At 44.7% G+C, this 25,698-nt stretch overlaps 1 protein-coding gene across 3 annotated transcripts in view; it reads right to left on the bottom strand.

Annotated features, from left to right (window-relative positions):
- LOC144390289 (protein NLRC3-like) overlaps positions 1-25,698 on the bottom strand; it is a 44,260-nt gene that overhangs the window by 8,728 nt on the left and 9,834 nt on the right. Inside the window, exons 2-6 of one of the 3 annotated variants that reach the window (XM_078096776.1) lie at positions 7,044-7,486; positions 5,077-6,886; positions 4,812-4,985; positions 4,283-4,456; positions 9-182 (exon numbers count right to left, since the gene is read on the bottom strand). In XM_078096776.1, coding sequence (XP_077952902.1) covers positions 9-182; positions 4,283-4,456; positions 4,812-4,985; positions 5,077-6,886; positions 7,044-7,080 — 2,369 coding nt within the window. In that variant the 5' untranslated portion in view covers positions 7,081-7,486. The remainder of the gene's footprint in view (positions 1-8; positions 183-4,282; positions 4,457-4,811; positions 4,986-5,076; positions 6,887-7,043; positions 7,487-25,698) is intronic. The other 2 variants (XM_078096777.1, XM_078096778.1) reach the window with 2 other exon arrangements.

Raw genomic sequence — 25,698 nt, 5'->3', positions numbered from 1 at the left:
ATCCTGACCTGAGAGTCTCCAGTTCACAGTGTGGACTCTCCAGTCCAGCAGAAAGCAGCTTCACCCCTGAATCCTGCAGGTGGTTGTTACTCAGATCCAGCTCTCTCAGACTAGAGGACTGGGAGCTGAGAACTGAGGACAGAGTGTCACAGCTTCTCTCTGAGAGGTTACAACCACTCAGTCTGAAGAGACAACAATCAACAAGAAAAATAACATTGGTGTTAAAATGAAATCCTATTTCATATGAAACCAGTTAAGTGTTTATACAAGTACTAGTGTAGAATAGACTACTAAAAAAGGAAAGTGATTAAAAAGGATCTTTATTTGCTAGTTTAATGTCAGTTACCATCTACACCTTAAATGAGCAACCATCAAACTCCAAGCAGATTGTCACCGAAGCCCCAGAAATCCAAGTTTCAGTCTCTTTTACACCTCTGATTTTCCCATTTCCCTCAATGAACCATATTAAAATGACATCACACAGCATGAATAAGAGGATTAATAGGACGACCCTGTGATGATTTATCGTGAGCCAACATTGTGTTTTAATTCCTCCATATCAGACGTGTTGGTTCCACAAGGATCCGATGATGTGATGGAAACAAACAGATTTTTGTCCCTAGTTTAGTCTCTTAGATTAGATCTTCTGGCTCCATAGATAAGGTTCATCTTCTGGTGAAAAAATGTTTTTATAAAGTCTGAAATCCTGATGAACAATGATGATGTTCATGCTGTGGAGTAGATAGTTTAAGACATTGATTCCCAAAGTGTGGGCCGCGGCCCCCTGGTGGGCCGCGTGAGGTTATTTACAGTAAATAAATAAAACGTTTTTAATTTTCAATTTTGAAAAGTTTGAAATTAATATAAAAATATTTATGATGTGGCACATTAGTTATGTGAAACATTAATTGATGAAGCACAAACAATTTAAACGGACGGATTAATAAAACAATAAGGCTCTCGCTGGAAACGGCTGCTCTTGTCCACCTGTCGTTGTTCAACAAACGCGGCGCCCTCTTGTAGTATTAAAGTCAATATACCGCATTGTCCGCACTCCAAGGGGCAGTTAAAAGGCTTTAATTTCCTTACAAAACGACAGTGCCTTATAATCCGGAGCGCCTTATATATATGGATCAATTGGTTAATCGGTTGATCCATACTGGTTGTACACGGCGCTCAAGGCGCTCTGCCAAACACGCCTAAGCTCGTCTACGACGGCGAGATGCTGAGCGGCGCTCAAGCGCGTGAGATGTGGAGCTGCTTTCATGACCTTCATTTTCTCTACAGTAGCTGTACCATCTTAACGGGGAACATAAGTTATTCTAAAAGCAGTCGAAGATTTAAGGCGTGGATGGCGAGGGGGGCGGTGGGAGCAGACGCACCTCGCAGCATCCATCGGACCCTGAAAGCACCGTCTCCACCTCCCTACCCCCCATCCACCCGCCCCGACGCCAAACGTTGGACTGCTATGGCGGCAAATCACCAGCCGGTCTGCGAGCTGGACGCATCGGTCTTAATGTGCCGGTAATGATGGTAAATGATGCTTGTAGCTGGTTGTCATCTACGCTCCACTACGGTTACATAAAGGTGGCGTTTGTGTTTTCACAACGTTTTATCTCATAATTTAGACTTTCTATCCCCTTTCTTCAGTGCGGAAATGGGCTTCTATAGTTGTGTGAATGCATCACTCCAGCCAATCCAAAGACGGGGTTTGTAACCAATCAGGTGTAGAGACCATGGTGACTGACTCCGCCCCCTTACTGTCAGAAAGAACAACAGCGAGCGCGTAGAAAACTCCTTCGAGCGCGAGCAGAGATTCTCCTCACGAGCAACGAAGGTCACGTTCAAAAGTCCGTCTCACGAGAGATATTTATTTATTCATTCATTCATTCATTCATTCATTCATTTGCTCGCGAATGTTTGATTTTCGCATCAACCTGATTTGCGCTCTGGAATTTTGGCAGTGATTTGCTGCCATACCCCCCCCCCCAAAAAAAGGTGAGGGATTTTCATGCCTGAACATGAAAGAAATGAGGAATCAGGAAGGCAGCAAACACTTTATCACACAACTGTAACACATAAAAGCAGAAGCCATTTTCCTGTCAGGCTGAATGAGGCGAGTCGGAGGACGTCCACGTTGTCCCATTGATCAGGTGGACTGCAGTGTCTCCCCGTTGTACTACTTCATGGGAGGGCACCCCTGTTATAATGATGGAAACACTGAACTGGCTTCGGTCGCTTATCAAAACATCGGCCAAATAAGCCGTTTTTCAGACTTTATGAGCAAATACAGAATCCCTTTGTGTTCATTTCTAAAGCCGCATAAAGACACACGTGACTTAATTTAAGGCGCTGCGCTACTTGCAAGTCGCTGTGTTGTGGCAGATTCTCCATAAAGGTAGAAAACAACAAACTCATGGTCATGAAGGTCCTCATGTAACGTTACATGGAATCTGCATGAGGAGGAGGAGGAGGGTCCATGTCGCTAAATACCAACTGAGATCGGCTTGTGGCTTCTGACAAAGGATCCTTCCACCGACCACTTTTCACACCCGCCGTCGCTCTGATCTGCAGGCGCATGGCGGAGAAAACCAATCGGGTGTCTGGATGCTAAATGTTCATACTTCTGTTGGGCCTCCACCCTGCTAATGAACCTTCTCACGTGTTTCTTCACTGAGGACAAAGGAAGAACACAAACATATAGGGGTCCCCCGTGGCCTGATGCCAGGGGCTGATAACAGGACCCCTGCAGCTCTCCAGACCCCCTTGGCCATAAAAAGAGGACGTACCAAAGAACACCGAGCGCTCCCATTGGCCGAGGACAGTGACATTTATTTATGGACCTCAAGTTCATAAGAAGAGATTGCGCCAAAGGATTGATCTCTTTCGCCTGACTTCCCGTTAGTGACAGATCGAGACAACACAACGTTGCCCCGCTGCTCTCGCTCGCCCCCTAGTGTGATAACCGGCACTCCGCTTGTTGTTGCGCGCAACCGCACCGCCGTTCCTTCCCTGCACCCCCCTCGTCTCCCCCCCTCTCTCTCTCTCTCACCCCCCTCTGTGCTCACACACACACACACACACACACACACACACACACACACTCTGGTTTTGATTGCTTGTTTAGTGAGTAGGTTTAAAATAAGTGTTATGGGGATTGTTGGTTGCAGTTATAGGTGATCTTGATCGGTGTTCCTGTGAGTTAATAAACCCTGTTATACTTTAAAGAACCGTTTTCCTGTTTTTACTTGTGCATTTATATGGTGGTGACCGTTGACATACATCGCCAGTGCTCGAACTTAACTCCTTCCAACATCTTCACTCTCAAGGAGTGAATATCAATTATGAGACTTGATTTATAGTATTGGTTATTGGTCCCTGTTAGCTCAGGGTGGTGCCCCGTTATTTATTCATTCTGAGAAGTATCTTAGTGATTATTAATAATTCTATTAATGTGCAAGTTAGTTCCTCATTTGCTAGTAACCTAATACGACCCCCTAGCCGCTCCAAACACTTCTCATCCAACCACAATCACATTCACTCCATCCGGATGGCAACATTTATCTGGATAGGGTTTTTTTGGTATGTTCTGTTCATTTCTACGATATAGTTGATACTAATTCCAGGTCCACCATCAGCTGTTGGTTCTTCACTGAGCGTCTGTGGCCAACTGTCACCTGTAGCTTCAACAAGTCCACTCTTATCATCCAGGGAACCGTCTCTCAGTGCAAAGCACCAAAAGCAGGTGAAGCTGAACTCCTTTAAAACACCAAACGTTCCTCCTGTGATGATCCATCAAGACGCTTTGAACAGATTGTTTCTCTGACTGTTTGTCTCTTAATAATAATGTCTGGACTAAAGGACAAACACACACTGGAGGCAGAGGACCAGCATCTAAACATCCAAGTGTTGTTTGAGTTGTTAAGAGCCCACAAACCTGCAGCGTGACCACGTTGACTCATATCAACCCACCATGATGCCGTCAACGTGTCAGGAGACACTGTCCTCTCTTATAACTTGGAGACAAGACAAAGCTCCAGAGAAACAAGGTTTTCATCACCTTCCTCCCTGTTCAGGCTCATCCTGGCTACTGTTCCTCACTACTTCTGTCTGTGTTGATGGCCTCATGTGGGACACAAACAGTTTGATGAGTGTCTGGTAGTTTGAGGTCAGCTTGGTGTGTCAGGGTCTTATTAACCAGGCTGACAGTGGGACAGAGAAAAGGTTTCCAGCTCTACCTCCTCTACCAGACTGATGGTCTGTGGCTGCAGCCTCTTCATACCTGAGAGTCTCCAGTCTCCAGTGAGGATCCTCTAGTCCAGCGGACAGGAGCTTCACTCCTGAGTCTCCTGGATGATTGTAGCTCAGGTCCAGCTCTCTCAGATGGGAGGGGTTGGAGCTCAGAGCTGAGGCCAGAGAAGCACAGCCTTCCTCTGTGATCAGACAGCCTGACAGCCTGCAGAAACACAGAATAAGACACATGTCACATGATCTGAGGGAGCTGTGAGGGCTGGAAGGTCACTGCAGTACTGAGATCCTATCAGGTACAGAGGGGTCACATTAACATGGTTACTGACTGGTTTCCAGTCACAACTAAACACCCACTAATGTACATCAACACTCTGATAACATTACTACTAACTCTATAATGTCAAATATTTACATTATATTGAAAATAAACACATTTTATTGGAAATAGTTGGAAAATACATATTTGATTTAAATCATGCAAGCAGAAAGAATCTTATGAAGGTCAGAAATGTACCATGGATATAAATAAAGACACCAAGTGGACTTTAACTTAATCTGACCTGAGAGTCTCCAGTTCACAGTGTGGGATCTTCAGTCCAGCAGAAAGCAGCTTCACTCCTGAATCCTGCAGGTGGTTGTTACTCAGATCCAGCTCTCTCAGACTAGAGGACTGGGAGCTGAGAACTGAGGACAGAGCGTCACAGCTTCTCTCTGAGAGGTTACAGCCACTCAGTCTGAAGAGAGGGATGAAGAAGAAGCAGTAAGTATAAAAGATGGCAGCATATTTAAGTTCTGATGTATGAATCTTATTCTCTCTGTACTTACAGAACTTTGTTGGAGGCTTTGACCACTGGCAGCAGCTTCAGAAGAGCCTCCTCTGAAGCAGAGTATTTCTTCAGGTCAAACACCTCCAGATCTTCTTCTGATGACAGTAAGATAAAGACCAGAGCTGACCACTGAGCAGGAGACAGTTTATCTGTGGAGAGACATCCTGATCTAAGGGACTGTTGGATCTCCTCCACTAGAGAAATATCATTCAGTTCATTCAGGCAGTGGAACAGATTGATGCTTTTCTCTGGAGACACATTCTCACTGATCGTCTTCTTGATGTACTGGACTGTCTCCTGATTGGTCTGTGAGCGACTTCCTGTCTGTGTCAGCAGACCTCGTAGGAGAGTCTGATTGGTCTCCAGGGAAAGACCCAGGAGGAAGCGGAGGAACAAGTCCAGGTGTCCATTAGGACTCTGTAAGGCCTTGTCCACAGCACTCTGGTAGAGACGCATTGGTTCAGGTTTGTCTCCAAAGACTTTAGACCACAGGGAGGTTGTTTGTTGTTGTTCTTCTGACAGCAGATTGACACCAGAGCTGAAGAAGGTCAGATGGACATGAAGACCAGCCAGAAACTCCTGAACACTCAGATGGACAAAGCAGAACACGTTTTCCTGGTACAGTCCTCTCTCCTCTCTGAAGATCTGAGTGAACACTCCTGAGTACACTGAGGCTGCTCTGATGTCGATGCCACACTCTGTCAGGTCGGATTCATAGAAGATCAGGTTGCCTTTCTGCAGCTGATCAAAGGCCAGTTTTCCCAGAGACTCGATCATCTTCCTGCTCTCTGGACTCCACACTGGATCCGTCTCAGCTCCTCCACCGTACTTGACCTTCTTCACTTTGGACTGAACCACCAGGAAGTGGATGTACATCTCAGTTAGGGTCTTGGGCAGCTCTCCTCCCTCTCTGGTCTTCAACACCTCCTCCAGAACTGTAGCAGTGATCCAGCAGAAGACTGGGATGTGGCACATGATGTGGAGGCTTCGTGAGGTCTTGATGTGAGAGATGATCTTGCTGGCCTGCTCCTCATCTCTGAACCTCTTCCTGAAGTACTCCTCCTTCTGGGGGTCAGTGAACCCTCTGACCTCTGTCACCATGCCAACACACTCAGGAGGGATCTGATTGGCTGCTGCAGGTCGTGTGGTTATCCAGAGGCGAGCAGAGGGAAGCAGCTTCCCCCTGATGAGGTTTGTGAGGAGCACATCCACTGAGGCCGACTCTGTGACATCAGTCAGGATCTCATTGTTGTGGAAGTCCAGAGGAAGTCGACACTCATCCAGACCGTCAAAGATGAACACGACCTGGAACTCTTTAAACCTGCAGATTCCTGCTGCTCTGGTTTGACTGAAGAAGTGATGAACAAGTCCCACCAAGCTGAACTTCTTCTCTCTCAGCACATTCAGCTCTCTGAAGGTGAATGGAAATGTGAACTGTATGTCCTGGTGGTCTTTGTCTTCAGCCCAGTCCAGAGTGAACTTCTGTGTTAAGACTGTTTTCCCAATGCCAGCCACTCCCTTAGTCATCACTGTTCTGATTGGTTCCTCTCCTCCAGCTGAGGCTTTGAGGAGGTCTTCTTGTCTGATGGTTGTTTCTGGTCTGGCTGGTCTTCTGGATGCCTTTTCAATCTGTCTGACCTCATGTTCTTCATTGACCTCTGCAGTCCCTCCCTCTGTGATGTAGAGCTCTGTGTAGATCTCATTCAGAAGGGTTGGGTTTCCTGCTTTAGCGATCCCCTCAAACACACACTGGAACTTCCTCTTCAGGTCGGATTTGAGTTCACGCTGACAAACTGGAGCAAGAAGTCCTGAATGAAGACAACAAAGAAGATCAATGAGTCACAGAATAGATTTCAACATGTCCTTTCCTCAGAGAATGACTATGAATATATTCTGTCCATCTCTGGAGACATTAGTGAAGGTCTCATTTATCAGCATGGTAAGTCTGTAGAGAAATCCTCTTACTGCTCTGCAGACACTCAGCCAGCTCCTCCTGCTTCATTCTCCTCAGGAAGTGCACTGAGATCTTCACAAAGGCCTCTCTGCTCCTCCTCTGCTCTTCATCCAGCACCTCCTCATCCTCTTTCTCTAAGCATTCTGGGTAATCTGAACTCACAACCTTCTGGAGTTTCTTCAGCTCGTTCTTCACAAAAGTGAGAATGTTCTCCTCCAGCAGCTGGAACAGAACTTTCTATGAATGACACCAACTAGAACATGGAAGCCACCATCAGGTCCATGTTGGACAGACGGACAATCCACTGGTCTACAAAGTGCAGCATGGAGATGATGGTGAACTGAGAGATGTTAAAGTAGTTGTTCATGTACACACCATGAAGATGGAGTCCAGGTGTGTTTGATGCTGCTGGGCAGACGGACCTGTGGGAACCTCTGAGCTCTCCTGGTCCTCTCTGTGGAGGAACATGAACCATCAGCTCACATGGTGTTTGGACCATCAACACCAATACAACATTAGTTAAAGATATTGGCTTCTGTCATGATTGATCATGATGAAAACCAGATGCTGAAGACTGTCGATAATGACGGACAGTTTATTAGTTGAGTGACAGTTATTCATCAGTTTCATCTGGTTTTAGTTCTTACTGTGGGTCATAAAAACAACGTGTGCAGCTCTCTGCATCTGGTCCAAAGTCCTATGGAACTACTCCAAACCTCTTTAGTACGTCCCCTGACCTCTAGAAGTCTCCTTAGATCTTCTGAAACTAGTCTTTGGACCTTTTCACAGAGTCTACTGACGATACTTTGTCCAAACCTCTGCATGGAGTCCAGTGACCACGTCAGCTGGTCCACAGAGCACTGAGTTTATTCTAATCACATGTTCAGTCCCAGTCATCTGTCTCCAGAAACCTGCAGCTGTCTCCAGATGTGACCTCTGCTGATCCTGATGTGGAGGAACTAGCTCACATTGTGTTTACATCTGAGGATGTTTACAGTTAATGAGTCACACTTAAACACACACAGACCAGTTAGATGATGGGTGTCTAACTCAAGGCCCGAGGGCCAAATCTGGTCTGCCGGGGGGTCCAGTGCAGCCCGCTGGATGATTTTACTATTGTGAGAATTACACAAAGACACAAATAGCTTTTCTATAAACGCAGCTGCTATTCCTAATCAGTCCACTGGGGGTCGCAGTGGTCGCCAGCCAATCGCAGGGAGGAAGCCGGAGAACCTGGAGAGAACCCACGCAGACACGGGGAGAACATGCAGACTCCACACAGAAAGGCCACTTGGCAGAATCGAACCCAGGACCTTCTTGCTGTGAGGCGAGTGCTAACCACCACACCACCGTGCCGCACAATACTAATCATGGTTATTATTATTTTTTATCTTTCATCGTAGGCGTTGGACAACAGTACTTTCTGATTGATGTTGTCTTCGTGGACAGATGCGAATACTTCCAAAGCCATTCTATTCTCTCTCAATCACAACAATGTGAGCGTGATGATGTCTGGGCCGTGGTGACTGATAATGCTGCTCACTGTCTGAAGGAATACAGGAGGCTCTGAGAGGAGTGTTGCCCAACAGCGTACATGTAACCTGCCTCTGCCATGTCATTACGCTGGTGGGTGAGACCTGGCAGCTCTGCAAATCATTCTCAATTGTGACATGGATAAGATCTGCCTGCTAGAAAGAGAAGATGGGTGCGCTTCCTCATCATCAAGGAGTTTGTGCAAGCTAAGGCCCCGGGTTGCACTTGGAATTGAAGTTTACAATGTTTTTGATATTTCCACCAAAGTTAAGTTGAAATTCCAAAATGTTTTATTGTTTACTGCACGGGCTGTTGCAATTGTTATGCACCTTTGTTAGTAGATATTGACAGGACTATTCTTACTTAGTTTGATCTTACAAAGAACTAACGGGATGTTTTGTTTAGTCATGTATTTTGTTTAATTTAAACCAATAAACCTGAATTCTTTTTTGAATAACTGTTCTGTTTGGACACACAAGAAAAGATATTGCCATGTTTTTATCATGCAGCATGTTTTTGCCTGAAATAAGGTTCTATGTATGGAAGTTTTCAGTTTTAACTGAATATATTGTCTACATTTCAGTTCTTAATTCACTGTCTCTGCGTAAAATGTTAAAAACCGAATTATCAAAAATTAAAAAACAAAGAGAATTTGTGGGAAAAATTAAACTGGAATTTGAGAAAAATGAAACAGATTTTATATGGCCCTACTTACTCTGTGTCATAAGAACGGCGTCCATCTTTGAAGTCAATATATCGATCAATAGACTGATCACTCTTCATGGACACACATCTGGGTTCAGGAGACTTTCCTCTCTGCTGATGTGAACTGAAAGAAACACTGAGATTACATCATCACATCATCATCTAATCATGAAGCATCAGCTCATATGGTGTCCGTCCTCACAGAGACCAAAACAAGGTAAAGGTCCATGACGTGAGGTCTGGATGTGGACCACATGACTCCCTGTAGTGGTTCAGGTCTACTGGTCCTGCTGGTCCTGATGGTCCCACTGAGAATCAACAGCTCAGTCTTTCAGCTCACTGTTTTCTTCACCAGTCAGTTTGGTTTAGTCCCAACAGGTCTCACCAAGTCCTCCATGGAGCTCTCCCTCCCTCACTGGACACTGCTGAAGGGCCCTGGAGCAAGAAACCCAGAACCTCCACCAGAGAGTCTGGTAGAAACACCTCATCATCAGCCTGAGACCCTCACCTTGCATCAACAGGGGGACCAACGTCTTTGAAGTTTAGAGGAGGCTCCATAGACCGGTTACTTTTCATGGACACACAGCTGGGTCCAGGTCCAGGTCCTGGTCTCTGATGGGTCCTGGTCACACACATAGAAGCAGAGTCAGTGAGTCAGAGACGTTGGGACATGGAGACGAGTGGAGGACAGTTGGAGATGGTCCTCTCACCTCTGAGCTTTGGTCTGGCTGTCATGTTCCCCACACAGAGGGGCTTCAGAGGGAGGGATTCCGTCCTCTGGGTCCTCAGCCTGATTCATAGCAGAGTCCACACCTTCACACCTTCACAGCAACCTGCTGGGAGAGCTCACACATTATTATCTTCATCAGGACAAACACACAGAGCTCATTCCCCTCAACACTAAAACTCTCATGGGACACTTTGTGTTGTTGTCTTGAGACAACGTGTCAAGAGACGTCATTTTAAATTCTCATCCTATAAATGTCGTGTTTCTTTTAAGCGCTTTCCTTTGGCAGGAGGCAGCGGCCCATCAGGACGTTATTTATGTTAAATCACTATATAGGCTACTAAAACTCAGCGAGCAGAATGACAACATGAAAAAGTTACGAAAGTGAGTGTCAACAGGAAACGCAGCAAAATCTGGACACATGTCAATGACATTGATCTATCTAATGCAGAATGTAGAGTCTGCAAGACTAAAATCTCTATCTTCTCCAAAACAGGGCAGATCATTTCAGAGAGAAGAAACAGGATCAGCCCCTCAAAGCGGAGCCACTTGGTCTCAATGTAAATCTTCGCTGAAGGACAAAACTCTGTATGCTGATTTTTTCTTTTTGTTTTACACATTTTAATTCATATTTTTTTGTGTGATTCTGTAAGCTTCTGTAAGTTGTTTCACCTTAAATTTGTTAAGTATTAAAAAATGTAAAATAATTAAAAGTTAGTTAAGTTCATTTGTAAATAGTTAAACGTTAGTTTTTGCACTAATTAAATTTTATCACTCTGTAGAGTGTATAAATGAAAGTGTATTTATATAAAAACATTTGAAAGTGTTTTTTTTACATTAGTAATTCATATTGCGCATAATTTTACATTATTGTTGGTGATAAATTAATTTAAGCACCAAAAAAATCAGAAGAGCCATTTGGGAGCCGAAAGAGACGATTCTCTAAAAAGAGGCGTAATTCCCATCACTACCGGGTAAAAGAGGACGTCTGCTTTGTCTCAGACTTCTCGCCCTGATCTGCTTAGAGGGCGTGGCATCACGTGAGGGGTGTGTCCTCAACTGTGTTGCTTTCAGGAAACGTCGGCACTGTGAGAACTATGAATCCACACTTTCTATCCACCATATTCACATTTCAACTTTGATAAACACGACCTTTTTAAACAGATGTGAGGAAAGAGAAGAACGTTTAATCTCACAGAACCAAAACACGTGATGGTGGGCTCGACATGTGGACCTAAAACCGGACCAGAACCAGTACCGGAAACCATTATTTAGGGTATATATCATGATGAAATACATCAACGCATTATCTTTTTTTTATTCGGCAGAGTCCTGACTACAATAAGCTGGAATCCACATTAAAATACTCCAAACACACCTTTAGCTGGTGGGGAAGAGTCACATATGACGTGCAGGTTTGTCCACAACCTTTGGACCGAGTGGGACATTTTGTCGGTGCTTGAAGCTCGCGGACGTTGGAGCCAAAGAACAGCAGCGAATCGGTGGATTATGAATCATTGAGTGAGACAAAGCCTGCAGAGTTACTGTGAAACACACAGCGAGCCAGCAGAGACACACACACACACACACACACACACACACACACGTCTTACCTCTGCCGCTTCTCACGGGAATTATGGATTTAATCTGCTGTTTCTGCAGTGAGGAAAGTCCCCGAGCCGCTTCACCTCCTGCTTTATGTGTGAGACGTGAAACCGCCCCTTTCTCATGACGCGCTCATGTGTGGACTTTTGTCCTCGTGGACTAATGGAACCATTTCTACCACACAAACAAGAAGGGTCAAAGTCCAAATGATAAAGAGTGGAAGTTATAACTTGAGATATGCGCAGTAGTGATGGGAAGTTCGGATCATTTTACCGACTCGTTTTTTTTAATCTCGTTCAGTAATAATGTGGTGGAAGACTTTGCACAGAAAATCGTTAAGTAAGAATCAAAGGCTCTGAGTCAAGTATGTCTTTTCTCCGTTTATTTCCTTGCAAGGGAAAAAGGGTCACAACAGCTACGTGGTCAGTAGACTGTCAAGAACCTCCTTTTGCCCCCAACACATCGAGGCAGTTCTTATACCTAAGTTTAGATATCGGTGGCGTCAACAGAGACCGTTAACCATCTTGTTGAGTCTCTACAGCCAGGGTACTGGGAACATCTTGTCCATGTGAGACACGTCAGTTCTTTGACCGTGTCCTTGCTCTCCCAACATGCTTAAACAAAGGTGGTCATAGACATAACAAACACTTTGTTCATTCTCTACAGCTATGACGCTGGAAACATCTAATCCAAGTGGGAGACATCAGTTCTTATGTCAGGGCCTTTGTGACCTAAGCACTTGCAACTAATAAACTGGTTATACGAATGAAGCATTTAAAAGGGTCACATATCATTTCCCATTACATTCCACTCTTTTGATTACATAATAATCACAAACTATGCAATCAATTTAGAATGACTACTCTAAAAATGTACCATCTGATATTTACCTCATCAAATATCACAAACATGAACATCTGGACATCGCTCACAAAACTTTGCCTGCCACAGAACAAAAACTCCCTAAAAAAAACCTCCGAAATGGGAAAATAGGAAGAAATCTGTTAGGAGAAGAAGACTGGAAACCTTCTCACAGGATTTGAGCGTTACACCCCAGATGTCATGTGTACAGTATTGAAATAAAAAGAAATGAAAACATGTTTAAATCACAATACGGGAACTTGATTCCCTTTCACACCTTGCACCACTCTTTAGGTAGCAGACTACGGAATCACAAAAAGATGCTGAGATACAATGAAACTGAAGCAAACAATAATATGAATAAAACTGTCGTGGCACAAACGACTACTGTGTCTATGTGGAGGGGTCCTGGCCGTGTTACAAAGTAACGCTTTACTGTAATTCCACTACTTTTAGCGGTAACGAGCATGTAACGAAGTATTTTTATAAATAAATTAACGGAGTTACAATTACTGAGATTGAAACGAGTTCGTTACTCGCGTTACTCTGTTTTGTGACGCGAAGCGGAGGGCCGGCAAATAGTAAGTAAACAGCTGCCTGTCAGCACTAAATAGTTGTGGCCACCAAACGTTGTGTGTCACAGAAAAGTTGCGTACGTGCACGTAAACCGCATCGCGTCGCTCATGATGAAAGAGCGCAGGATGCTGCATGTTGTGACTTTATGCTACATGTATAATCACTGTTATAGTCGTATCCTATACGCGGGTTATTTAAATCGATACAAATGCACGGAGACGAGGATGCAGTACAAGTTAGCCCAGTGAGCACAAGACGTAATTTCAACGTTGAAATATGGTTGAAATCGGGTTGAAATGAGGTCTGAACGTCTAAGACCTCATTTCAACGTCTTTTCAACCGGCTAAAAATGGGATGAAACATCAACGTGCCAGAAAACGTCAATTTGTTGATAAATGTGTCATGTTGTAACGTAAGGTTGAACGATAGACGATATTGATGTTAAGATTTTCATAATAATTTGATTAGACCCGTTTTCAACGTGATTTATAATATCGGTGGTAAACTTACAAATGTGGACGTAGTTTCTTTTTAACCCTCCAAACTAATGATATAGCACACAAGAGAGGACGAAATATTACCGTATTAAAAAATCACGTTGAAATGTGGTCTAAACAAACGTCTTTTCAACGTCTACGAATAGACGTTGAAACAACTTTCACTTTTAAACCATTTTGCAACGTGTTTTCAACGTCGGGCCACAGACGTCTTTTAAACGTTGTTTCAACGGATAAATTGCCCGCTGGAAACTTACAAGTTACATACTTAGTCACAGTTGTCATGTTAACAGCCCTTAACAAGGAGAAACACATTATTTTGTTCATTTGCATTTATTATAAATATAACACTATACATATAACAACACTTTTCCTAATTAAAAACAATACAAAAATAAAATATATATTTCAGGGAAATGAACTATGGATTTAAAAGTGCAGAAACAACATTTCTGTGTTTGTAGACCATTTTTCGGAATTATTGGAACTTAATTTTCAGATTCTGTAACAAGATGTGGCTGTGAGTCACTTGAGTTGGGATAGTATACCTGAAATCAGCTGCGTCTCCCTCATCCTCACTTGAGGATTCTTTGTGTAAAGGGAGTCAGAGTGCAGAGAACACCCCTCAATTGCAGATTCCTCTGGTCAACATGTTTATTCAATTCAAATCATTTTATTTTGTTCAGCTTTGCAATCTGTAAACATGCAACATCCTGTCCCCTAAACCCCAAAATGTAAAAAACCTTCAACCTGGAGAAACCTGAGGGGAAAACAGCAGAGAAGTAGGTGTGTAGAGTATGAACAACTTAAAGATGTACAGTGCTTTCAAATCCTTTGACATAAATGATTCTAATATTGTGGATAAGTAAGCCAAGTGTAAGGCAGGACCACTGCAGGCACAACCTCCATCAGATGTAACCTCCGTCAGATGCAACCACCACCCACAGAAACCTGTGAGGTGGGAAAGCACAAAGGCAAAGTTGGTCATTTGGGTTTATGATGACAGTAATAAACTAGTAATAATAACAGCAGCAGGTGTGTTAGAACCCTCATTTACAGATGGTTTACTTATTACATTATAAACAAGATAACAATTCATCTGCAACTTATGGTATTTCTGGAGTAACATGTCCAGGTATATTACACAGTATCATGCTTTAAGCAGCAGTAACTTACAATGTGTTGGCCTCTTGTTTACAGAGCACAACTTGTTGAATTCAGCCCTTCACCCTTGCAATCTGTATTTAGCCCCATTGCCCTAAAAACGTATCTTCAGTGTGAAATGCAATAATATTTATGGGTACAGCAACAACCTAACGCATTAGCAACACCAAACACACAGAAAATATTCTGGGATGTTTACTTTTGGTCCAGGTCATCATGCTGCACGCTAGCATGCTAACTAGCACACTACCTGCGCTAACGCTAACTAGCTTAACAAAAAGGGCCGTCTTTCCTGTATCGAGTCGGCAGCACAAATAAAACACCCGGTTATAGTTCCAGATGTTCTTCATCCAAACACTCGCGTACTTACAGAGTAGTGGAGCCGGTAGTCGTGGTTCTATCAGCCCGTTCATGTCGCTCTGCTGCCGTAACTTCGCCTCGTCCGCTCGGAGCTCTGCAGGCGTCTAAGAACTCGCGCATGCGCGTTCCAGATGTGAGTGGAGTCACGTGTTTAGTAAAGTAAAGTAATGTTTGAACCTGCCCGCATTATTATGTCTTAAACGCATCTTATTAACAGCACGCAGTCCGTAGTTTCATATTTATGACGTTTTAAGTGAAATATTAAATACGTTGAAATTACGTCTTCGCGTAGTCCAAATTTTGCCGACCAGTTCATTAATTATTATCAAAATCTTAGCGTTAATATTGTCTATCTTTCAACCTTACGTTACATCATGACACATTTGTCAACAAATTGACGTTTTCTGGCACGTTGATGTTTCATCCCATTTTTATCCGGTTGAAAAGACGTTGAAATGAGGTCTGAGATGTTCAGACCTCATTTCAACCCGATTTCAACCATATTTCAACGTTGAAATTACGTCGTGCTCACTGGGTGATGCATCCTGTCAACTGTCGAGTCAGTTGCCTCAAACAGTGACTTTTGTACTACTGCTTGATTTGACCATTTCCGTAGTATTGGTTATTGGTCCCTGTTAGCTCAGGGTGGTGCCCCGTTATTTATTCATTCTGGAAGGATGCCTAGACATATAACTGTTATCAGAAAGTAGTTTACAATGGGGGGGTGAGAGTGTGGCAGAGCACCCCCCTACAGAAAATACACCACAACAGACGACAGGATGATTTCTATGACTGCCTGAGAAGACCGCGAGCAAATGGTGGCTAATAGAGGCCGTAAGAGCAGGAGAGAACAGCCGTACCCTCTTACAGACTGTGATGTCACGAGAGGCTCGGTCTTGGAAGGGAGCTACGTTCACCAGAGATGGCTGTAACTACTATGGCTCCACCTGCTGGTGGAGGTAGGAACTCCACCCCGAAACTCAGAGCATTCCCCTCACACCTGAAACCCACCAGGGTGTGACGACCTGGAGGCCTCCATGAGGGCGGAAGACACACCGCTGAGGGAGGAGAGACGAGCTGCAGATTGGGCCCGCGGCAGAAGAGCAGACCAAGACAGAAGGATTCCCGAATGCAGGAGAGACCGAGAGGACGGTGTTCTCTCTTTAAAGAAGTGGATTTCCGTTTCCCCTCCAAAGACAAGACATTAGTTAAGTTTTACCGGCGAAGATCGACCGAAGCCTGAGTTACTCCCTGTTTTGACTGTTTTCTGTTTAATCTGAAGGACGTAAATTAAAACCTTTGTTTGCATTTTTGAACTCTGTGTCCTCGCGCTATTTGAAAATGAAAATGTGGATCAAGTATATTCAAAAGTGACATAAAACAAAATAATAGGCATTCAGACATTTGTTATAAAAAAACAACACAATTACACGTCAAAGAATAATGAAATCTTAAAGGTTTAACCATGAATCACCCATCAGCCAATGAGATTTAGCCTTTTTGGCCTTTGGGGTCTTAAAGGTTCTGCTATCTAGAGACCGACTAGTCTAAGACCTCGGACTGAATGAGGCCTGAAGGGGTGTTTTTATACAAAACCTCCACCCGATGGGTGTAGAAGGGTCTAAAACATTATACAGTGACACTTTTCACCAGGTCATACAAACGTGTGCCTTTGATCATTTGATCACTGATGATAATCTCGCCCTCGTCTGTCCATTATGTGCATTCAGCATGTTTCCTACTTTTTTTAGCCATGTGTCGGATGACATTACTCCAAATCACATCTCTTCTGAGCCCTTCATCAACATCTGTTGAGGCACAGCTGCTTTCATGGGGTGGTAGTGATGGAGACAATACGCCCGTCTCCCGCTCGCCCTGTCGCACCACAGACAAGTGTCTCTGTAAAATACCACCATGTGTTTGGGCCTTTTCATACATGTCGGCGTCAGGTTGCTTCAATACATCGGTTCATTTTGCACGGCCGGTCTTATAGAGCTGCGCTGCTCATGTTGCTGCTGCTTCATCCATTCAATCTGCTGCAGGGGACCAGAGACATTATGTGAGCGTGCTCCATTTGACTTCCCCCGGTTGACGAGGTTAATTATAAAAGTAACGGTAATAAAAATCCCCCCGTCTGATTGAGCCTCTTTTCCTTCTTGTTGAGTCGGATCTTTTTATCGGCTACCAGTCTGATGAGATTCTTCTTCTTCTTCAAAAGTACAAACTGTTTGTCGGTCAACGGGATCTGACCTCTTAACACGTTGATCTCACACAGTGCATTAATCCAATCTCTGTTTGCATCAGCCACAATGACTCTCCTCACACGGGGAGAGGATTCATACATGGATTCTAACAGAGTCACATTCCTCCACATGCGTGACCACATTCTGTGTCTGAGCGACAAAATGAGATAGTTAGTGTTTAAACTAATAGTGCGGCTAACTTTACCCTGAATAAATACATTCTGCACTAAATACATACAGCTGAGATTTCTATGCTGTACGTATTTGGTAAAAACATTGATAACTTCTATATCATTACTGCTGGCATTCATTAAATGGTCTCTGATGAGTCGGTTGTCTTTGTCCTGTGGTAGTAAAACATCATCACAGAGACTCTGGTAAGCCCTCTACAACGTATATAAAGGCTGCCAACATGAATAAATGTGCACCATGTTATCAAAACGCTGTGAAATATTCTTGATAAAGAGTCTTTGCTGGATTCGATGGTCCTCACTACCAAACTAAAGGGATGTTGTAGCCGCGCATCAAACCCTTGATCCCCATTAGTAGCCAGAGGGCAGCGTGGTGTAATCGGGCAACACCCGCCGCTTATTGTTCACCACTTGGACTTTCCTTTTTAAGACGGAACCTCTTCTTGTCCCGTTTGATGGTTTCAGACAGTCAACGTATGTGTGCTGTGATTGGCTACAGCAGATGGAACGAGACCAATCAGCGCGTGGGGCGGGACAACAGCCGCGTCACGGCCATTTAACACGACGCCTTTGCATGTGACGCTGGTTTTACCTTGTAGCGTGTCGTGTGCGTAACATACAAACTGTGTGACGTCGTCTTCTTCGGCCCGGCCACACACATCACATGTTTAGTTGGTCAGTCACCAAGATGTGGCCCAAGGGGGGGAACCCGATCGCCGGCCCCTGATGTAAAGACAACGCTGTCTGTGTCGCAGTACAACAGCCTCTCCTGCAGCTTATCTAGCAAGTCGTAAAGCATCAACCTGGCGTGGGCCGTTGTCATGGCTCCTGTGAAGACATTTACGTCTCTTACACCAGAGTTGCTGCTGTCTGCATGACGCCGCTGCACCAAAGCCGCCTCATCTGGGATCAAACTGAATTGTCTCACATCAAACTGGTCGTGAACATGAACTGTGATCAGCTGACATGTTACTCCTCATGCTAAACCGGCCCCACAGAGAGTTTGTTACAGCTCCTCATGGCTTTGTGGACACACATTTAGTCTGGGTTTAGCTGAATGTCCTCCTTTTATTTCTCCCCATCAGCCTGTGTTTTGACGTGGCCCCGATAGCCTGATGCCTCCTGCTTGCATTTCATGAACGTCTTCACATGTCCACTAAACAATGTGCTTGTTTTGTTGGGAGAATGCCAGACTTCATGGGTGGACACAATCCGCTGACCCTTTTCCACAGACGTCTGTAGCTCCAGGGACCCAAACCCCAGACAGCTGCCTCTCTCTCTCACTGTGAATACACTCACAAGGTTGGTACAAAGTGTCAGCACACAACCCGCACAGCGGGAACATGAGCTTTCCATGACATCTGTACGGCAAGACGGGGAGAAACAGCCCTCGGGGGGGGGGCACTGTGCACTTTATGAAGCCGTAGTAATTATCCATGGACTCAGAATCCCTGAGGATAATCTGGAGGTGGCCGACGGGATGCTGTTTGTTTCTCTGTACAGTTGGATGCAGACTTGTAAAGTCCTAGTATCTGATTTTTTCATCATCGCAGACCTTGTGGTACAACTTCATAGCATCTGTACGCCGGCCAAAGAGCCTTTGTAGGATCCAGACGTTTGTGCTGTTTGTACGTGGCCATAAAGGCCTGTACAGAAGCGCTGGATGGTTCTGATGAGGCCCACTCACACTCCCACATCAGCACAACGTTCAAACCCTGTTGTTTCTGCAGGGCATCTGTTCTCTCCATAAGCGCCTGGTGTTGTTACCATACGGGACTTTGGTGACGGGGTTCATGTCGCTCTGTACGCGACATTTGACACATCCGGGAAAAAAACAACCGGCCGATTCATAACAAGCGAATTCTAACCGTCCACATAGAACGGAGCAGACTGGTGCTCCCCGTGGTTGAGTGCATGTCTGATGTCAATATTCTCCGTGTGGGACACGTATTCAGGCCACTGCATGGAAACATCACAATACGTCTTCTTGTGTCTTGTGGAGCCCCTCGTGTGTCAGAGCCACCGTGTCCCGCGGGAGGAACAAGGTTCTGAACACACCCAAACAGCTGGATGGCAAAGTGGTGAGAGGAACAGGGTGGAGCTGCGTGCGTTCTAGGAATGTTCCACCATGAATGGAGCACGCGCTCCACAACGCCTCCACATCATTGACACAGCAGGCTGAGCTCTGCCTGGAAATCACATTTCTCTCCACAAACTGTGCTGCACCACCTCATGAATGAAGTTTGTTCAGTGTCACACGTCTCGTACCCGTAGTAAGACGGGTCGGGGTCTCTGCCAACGCAGTATTCATTCGCCCTCGTGTTGAACTTGTGTGGAAAATAACCTTTTTCCTGATCCTCAAACCCCAACGCCGCGGGTGTTTGTGCCAAACGCATGCGTAGAAAACTAAGTGAGTCTTCTGATGTCTGCTGGTCTGCGTTGTCATACATCAGTGTGACGCCCACTCATGACCACCGTGGGCCGGATCTTCTGTTTTACAAGATACTCCAGTATGATAGAGTTGTCAAACCAGATGCATTGTGGGCTATGGATGTATAAGCTGTGTGTTCTGGTCTTGTGTCGTTCCTCACAAGGTGCTTACCGTTATGTCTTATTTCCAATCCTGTGCTGGTGCTCATTGTATAGATGGAGCCACACTGTCTGCAGGTGGGGTGTGTCGTGTGTTCTGAAGCCCTGCAGGCGTTTACGACCTGTCACATGGTGGAAGATGATGACCTTTAGCCCCAGATACCTTTCAAAAGCCGCCACATCGGCGTATGTTCATTTAGAAGGAGCGTCCTTGTCTGGGCGGATGAAACGTGCTAAACACAGATTGTTATCCCTGTTGTTTGCTGCGTACAGAAGACAATATCTGATCATAGGGGATGTTTCCTAGTTTTAAACGGGCCCCACCGCCTCCGCTTCCATTTCCTGCCACGGAGACCACGATGTCCAGTTCATGGTCCGTTATAGAGTCATCGTCACTTTGCAGCACATGAACAGATCTACATGGTACGAGTCGTCTGCGTGGAGAACGGTTTGCACGCCGCTGGCCAACGACGCTCCATGTGACACAACATGGAGAACGCCGCCTTCATCAACACGGACTGACTCTGACGTTCCACCGCTCACTTTATTTCTCACCTCACTCGTCACTTTCTGTTGGCTGGTGTACTTTATCTTAAAGTTGAAATGTAACTTTTATTCCTTTATGTTTAAACTAACCCATCGCCTTATAGGCTGTACTTCATCCTCCAATGATGGAGCAGTTCTCCGCTGCGCGTCGGGCCTAACAACGCCCCCCAACTCTTACATTATTGAAGATAAAGTGCTGCTTTTATAATACGGTTACCAGCCACATTATGAATAGTAAGTAAATAGCTGCTTTCAGCACTAAACAGTTGTAGCCAACAAACGTTGTGTGTCTCATTTCAGGAGTCTAGAGACAAAATAGTCCCCGTACGTGCAGGTAAACAGCATCGGGTGCTGCAGCGTCTCCTTCATTCACATCGCTCATGACGTCCACCTTCATTGTCCGGTTGTGGAAGCTCGCGTTGACCCAAACTGATCATTTGTGGGATTTCTGGTCTCTTCTCGGCGATCGCCACTGAGCTGAACACTGAAATGTCAACTAACGGCACAAAATCTGACCTGTTACTTTGTGTGCAGTGATACGGAACGCTCGGGTCAATGTGACCAGCAACTGTACATTATGGCTCAATAATGCACCGTGACTCACTCTCAACCAATCAGAGCGCTCCATTTCATCTACCCGTATTATAATATGCTACAAGCTGCTAGAGGTTTAGAGCTTAACAACAGGAATCCAAAGAGATGCATTTTACTTCAGGAGAACCTGAACGTGTTTCTATTTAGTCTCTAAAAAATGTCTTGTCTTCTATGAGGTCAAACACTACGTTGTGTTACCAGAACCTGCTGCAAACCCACAACTGGTTAATTACTATTTGTTCTGTCTGAGTCAATTGAAGGTATAAGGGCCCATTATAAATGCCTCTCATCCTCTCATCAGCAGATCTCATGTCATGGGAGGAATAGGTGCATGGGAGTCCTCACTGAATGATGTATGATCAGTGTGTACAAATACATGAAATGAGCATGTGCTGCCTTTTAGGCATTAGGCTTTTATTTTGTACAAGCTTTTATTCTGAAATGGTTTCATGCCGTAGGAGTTCCGGGGTTAGTTTCCTGTTAGTGGTTAGAGAAAGATGGTAGAATTAGCCAACATGCTTTGGTCATCCATGGCAATCCACATCGTAAATGCTGCAGAAGCAACGTCGTAAGTTGATCATTTCATTGTTTTAATTGTAATGTAAAAGTTAAGATGCATATTTACAGTAAAAGGGGATTTGATGACTGTAATTAAAAACGTTTTATTGACATATGTTTACGTATGACTAAACTATTGTGTACCTGGTGTTTGTTACAGTTTTCACTCTTCTGTCTGTGACATGATATAAAGAGCCACAGTAAACAGCTTGAGAAGCTACTACGACTCAACGCGTCATTTGGAGGAAGAGTTTAGCTAGTTGAATAGCCGCGGTTGCTACACCGTAGCGAAGACAACATAGAGCATATTGGGTACAGTTATACAGTATATTCATTAGGTATTTATAGACCTCTTCACGGATGACGTCACAGGAGAATTCGAAGTGCGTAGTGCGCATGTCGGGGTCAGAAAGTTCCGTGAACTTCCAGCGATCGTGTGTAAACGAAACATTTTCTCTTCAAAATGCCCACTTGTTGCGTCGTGGACGGCAAATCGCACCAGTTGTGGACTCAAGTTTTTTAGGATTCTTGCAGGATCTCATCCTTTTCAAAAAATAGACGACGTCTGTGGCTTTAAACGGGCAGACTGGGACAATGCTACGATCAAAGAAGCTCGTGTTTGCAGTGTTCACTTCATATCAGGTAAAGTCATCCTTTATCACCCCCAAGGGGTCTATTCCTCAATGGAAACAGAACAAACTCCCAAATACAACAGTAACAAGCAGCATGTTGATGTATAAGCTGAATATCAGTTAGCAGAGGAGCGTTGGGGACACAGGAAGTCACTGGTGACCTCTCTGTGACCTCTGGCTTGGGTTAGACCACTTCCTGTTCAACAAAGGAGACGGCGGTATGAGGATCATCAGACTGTGTGGTTAATGCTGCTAATCACCACTCTCATTCATTCACATTGATTCATTATTAACATTATTGTTTAATGTTTCTTGGTAAAATGGGACATGAGGTGTTTCTCCTAAACAACCTCCATCAGTCCATGTATGAATGTGATGTGATTTCCTCTGAGCATAATACTAATAACTCTGTAGTACCTTGGATGAGCTCGTAGATGTTGCAGTAGTTGGTGCCGTGGTCTTTAACGGCATACCAGGTCTCAGAGGTGGACATGGCCTGCAGACAGTTACAGCTCTGTGTTAAATGAAAGAGAAAGAGACACTGTGCTTCTCCTGCAGCCACTCGGCTGGCTGCAGGAGAAGATCCTCTTCCTTACTCCCTTTCACAAAGACATTGCAGGTCTTTGGTCTCTTTGGCTGATGTTCCCGTTTATTACTCTTCACAAATGACAAAACAACTCGATGTGACTTGGCTTCCTGGTCTGGCTCGGTGTGTCTGCAGTAAAAACGCTGTGATCTCCCCGTCAGCCATGCATCATTACCTGAGTCAGCACTTTAGTTGGGAGTGAAAAGCTACGGAAAGGTGACAGCAGGAGAAGAAGTGACAGGAGGCCAGCCGGTAGTTGATGTGCTCCACGTAGCGTGTGAAGGGAGTGGTGTGTTTGGCTGCTATGAAGTGGACACAAGCAGACTGCAGCTGCACAGAGAACACGTACTAGTTAACTAAAAGTCATTTCACTCACTTACACTTTCATATAAAAGACTGAAAGACATGAACTAAATACACTTTCAGCTGAAATACGTGTGTGTGTCACAGACAGACAGCAACGGTCTCACATGTTTTCACAAGGTCGCTGACGGTCAACCACCTTAATCACATTATGTAAACAAAGTGACCTGTTCAAACTATTTAAGAGAAGCGCTTCAATTTCTACCTTCTACACGTTATTTATTGTAATCAAATCCTCTGCAGTTCATCGGTTGGTGTTTGTCAGCCTCTGTGGCTGTAACACACTCGTCTTACCAACTTAATAACACAAGTTGACCAATGGTTGGGTACCATTTAGTGGCCTTCATTAGTCTCTGGATACTTGGGGCACATTAGTATTTATAAAGCCCGTCCTTGGCCTGCTCTCCTCTTCTCTTACTAGCTACTATATGTTCTCCCCTAGAAATCCATCAAAGTAGCATGAAAGCCTTGGGAGTTCAGTCTGTAGTGACCCTGAATATATGAACCATGAATGTAGACCTTGTGACGGCACCACAAGAAGAGTTTGTGGACATTCAGTCATTAGCGTTGCCAGGCAACAGCCTTGTTCTCACAGATGGTTTGTGTCACGTGACAGTGTTTGGTTGTTTTGGTGTGGACCAATAATTGGGACTATCGTTGTCATCCACACACACCTGGTACAGACACCTCTGTCCTCCCATGGTGCAGCCAGCCATGGTTCTCCACATGTTAGTCTGTGACAGCAGGGATTCATAAACCACTCTGCAAGGTGTCCCAAAGTACCTGCGTGAGAAAATACAGCACCGTGCTCACTGAACGTGTGTTTAGGTGCACGGGACCACTCGGCTTGTCAACACGCAACACTGCAGCTTGCAAATGAAACGGCGCCATCTAGTGGACATTAGCTGTACATGTTGGTCTGAGGCTTCATGACAACTGTGTCTCATCTTTATTAGGAAGCCTTTAAAGGCTACAGGTCACATTCTAGTCACAACACAACATATATGTATATATATATATATATGTTCAATTCTGTTTGGCTTCCAAACTCTCAGCCAATGAGTGTCAACAGAAGACGACATGTCCCACCACATGTCCCTTCTGTCTCAGGGACTGTAAGAAGAATGAAGATCACAGTTAAACTCTTTCTCCCTGTCGCCCTTCACTCATGTGTCCCTCAACAAAACATCTCATGGTGGAGCTGAATAAGAATTCACTTCATTATTCTGATGTTACCAACGATGTCTTGACAGAGAAGCACCATCTTCTCCAGTATGGTCTGGTATGTTTGCTCCAGTGTCCAATCTCACATGTTGTACTAATGGACACTAGAAGACCACATGTTCATTACATAGCTCTTAATCCATGGACAGGATGAGACGTTTCACCATTTCCATCTTCATCAACATCATCGTCGTCATCTTCTCGATCTTCATCATCTCCAATTCGTCTCCAGTTCTTGGACGTCTGGTTCCACTTCATCTAAAGAAAAGCATGTTTGATGAGCACACTCACCCCGTCACACTGCTTGGTTGTTGAATTTATCTTCCCGTAATTCCCTTTGTAACCATTTTTAAAATAACCAATAAAGTTCATAAATCTGGTAGATGCCTTCAATCTCAATCTCCTCAAGAGATTTTCCTTCTTCCAAGAGATCCTTTCTCCATTGCCAGGAGAAGCTTTGAGATTTTTGACTTTTTCTGAGACACCCTGAAAAGACAGAAGTGTCCTCTGGCGGGTAGAAACACGCCATCAGCTTGTGTTTGTCCTCCAGTGTGGAGAAGTATAAAGTGAATGTGAGACAGTCGTGTACTACTGTATTCTCCCAATGAGCCACATGTAGCGTCTCGCTGTGTGAAAGAAGAATACTTTCTAACTCACATGATTGACACAAAATGCAACCAAAGCATCTTCTGCTGTTGGAGCAGCTAAATACAGAAGGTCAAATGGCTCTGCTTCACTTTTACTGGGACTTTAAGGGCCGGTTAACTTGTAAAAACACACATATGGGGAATAAAAGGGATCATAAAGGCAGCATTGAGCGCCACGGCCAACAAGAATCCCCTTATTGTACGTTATCTCCTGGCCTGAACATCTCTCCTTCACAGCAAACAGGCACACGTGTGGCCTTCCTTTCACACTCATGTTTGTAACTCTGCAGCTGCTTCATGTGCTGGAGGAAGGAGGATCATCCAGAAGTTCTACATTCAGGCTGCCTGTAGTATTGTCACTAACTTCTTTGTTCCCCACATGTCACACTTGCTGATTGACTGAGCTTCAGATGCACGGACTCACTGTGGAACTCAGGCCCACATGGGGAATGAGTTCTTTCAGTT

Source organism: Gasterosteus aculeatus, chromosome 21 (assembly GCF_964276395.1).
Source record: "Gasterosteus aculeatus chromosome 21, fGasAcu3.hap1.1, whole genome shotgun sequence".
NCBI lineage: Eukaryota > Metazoa > Chordata > Actinopteri > Perciformes > Gasterosteidae > Gasterosteus > Gasterosteus aculeatus.
The sequence above is the reverse complement of the archived record's forward strand: the minus strand, read 5'-3'. Positions and strand labels throughout refer to the sequence as shown.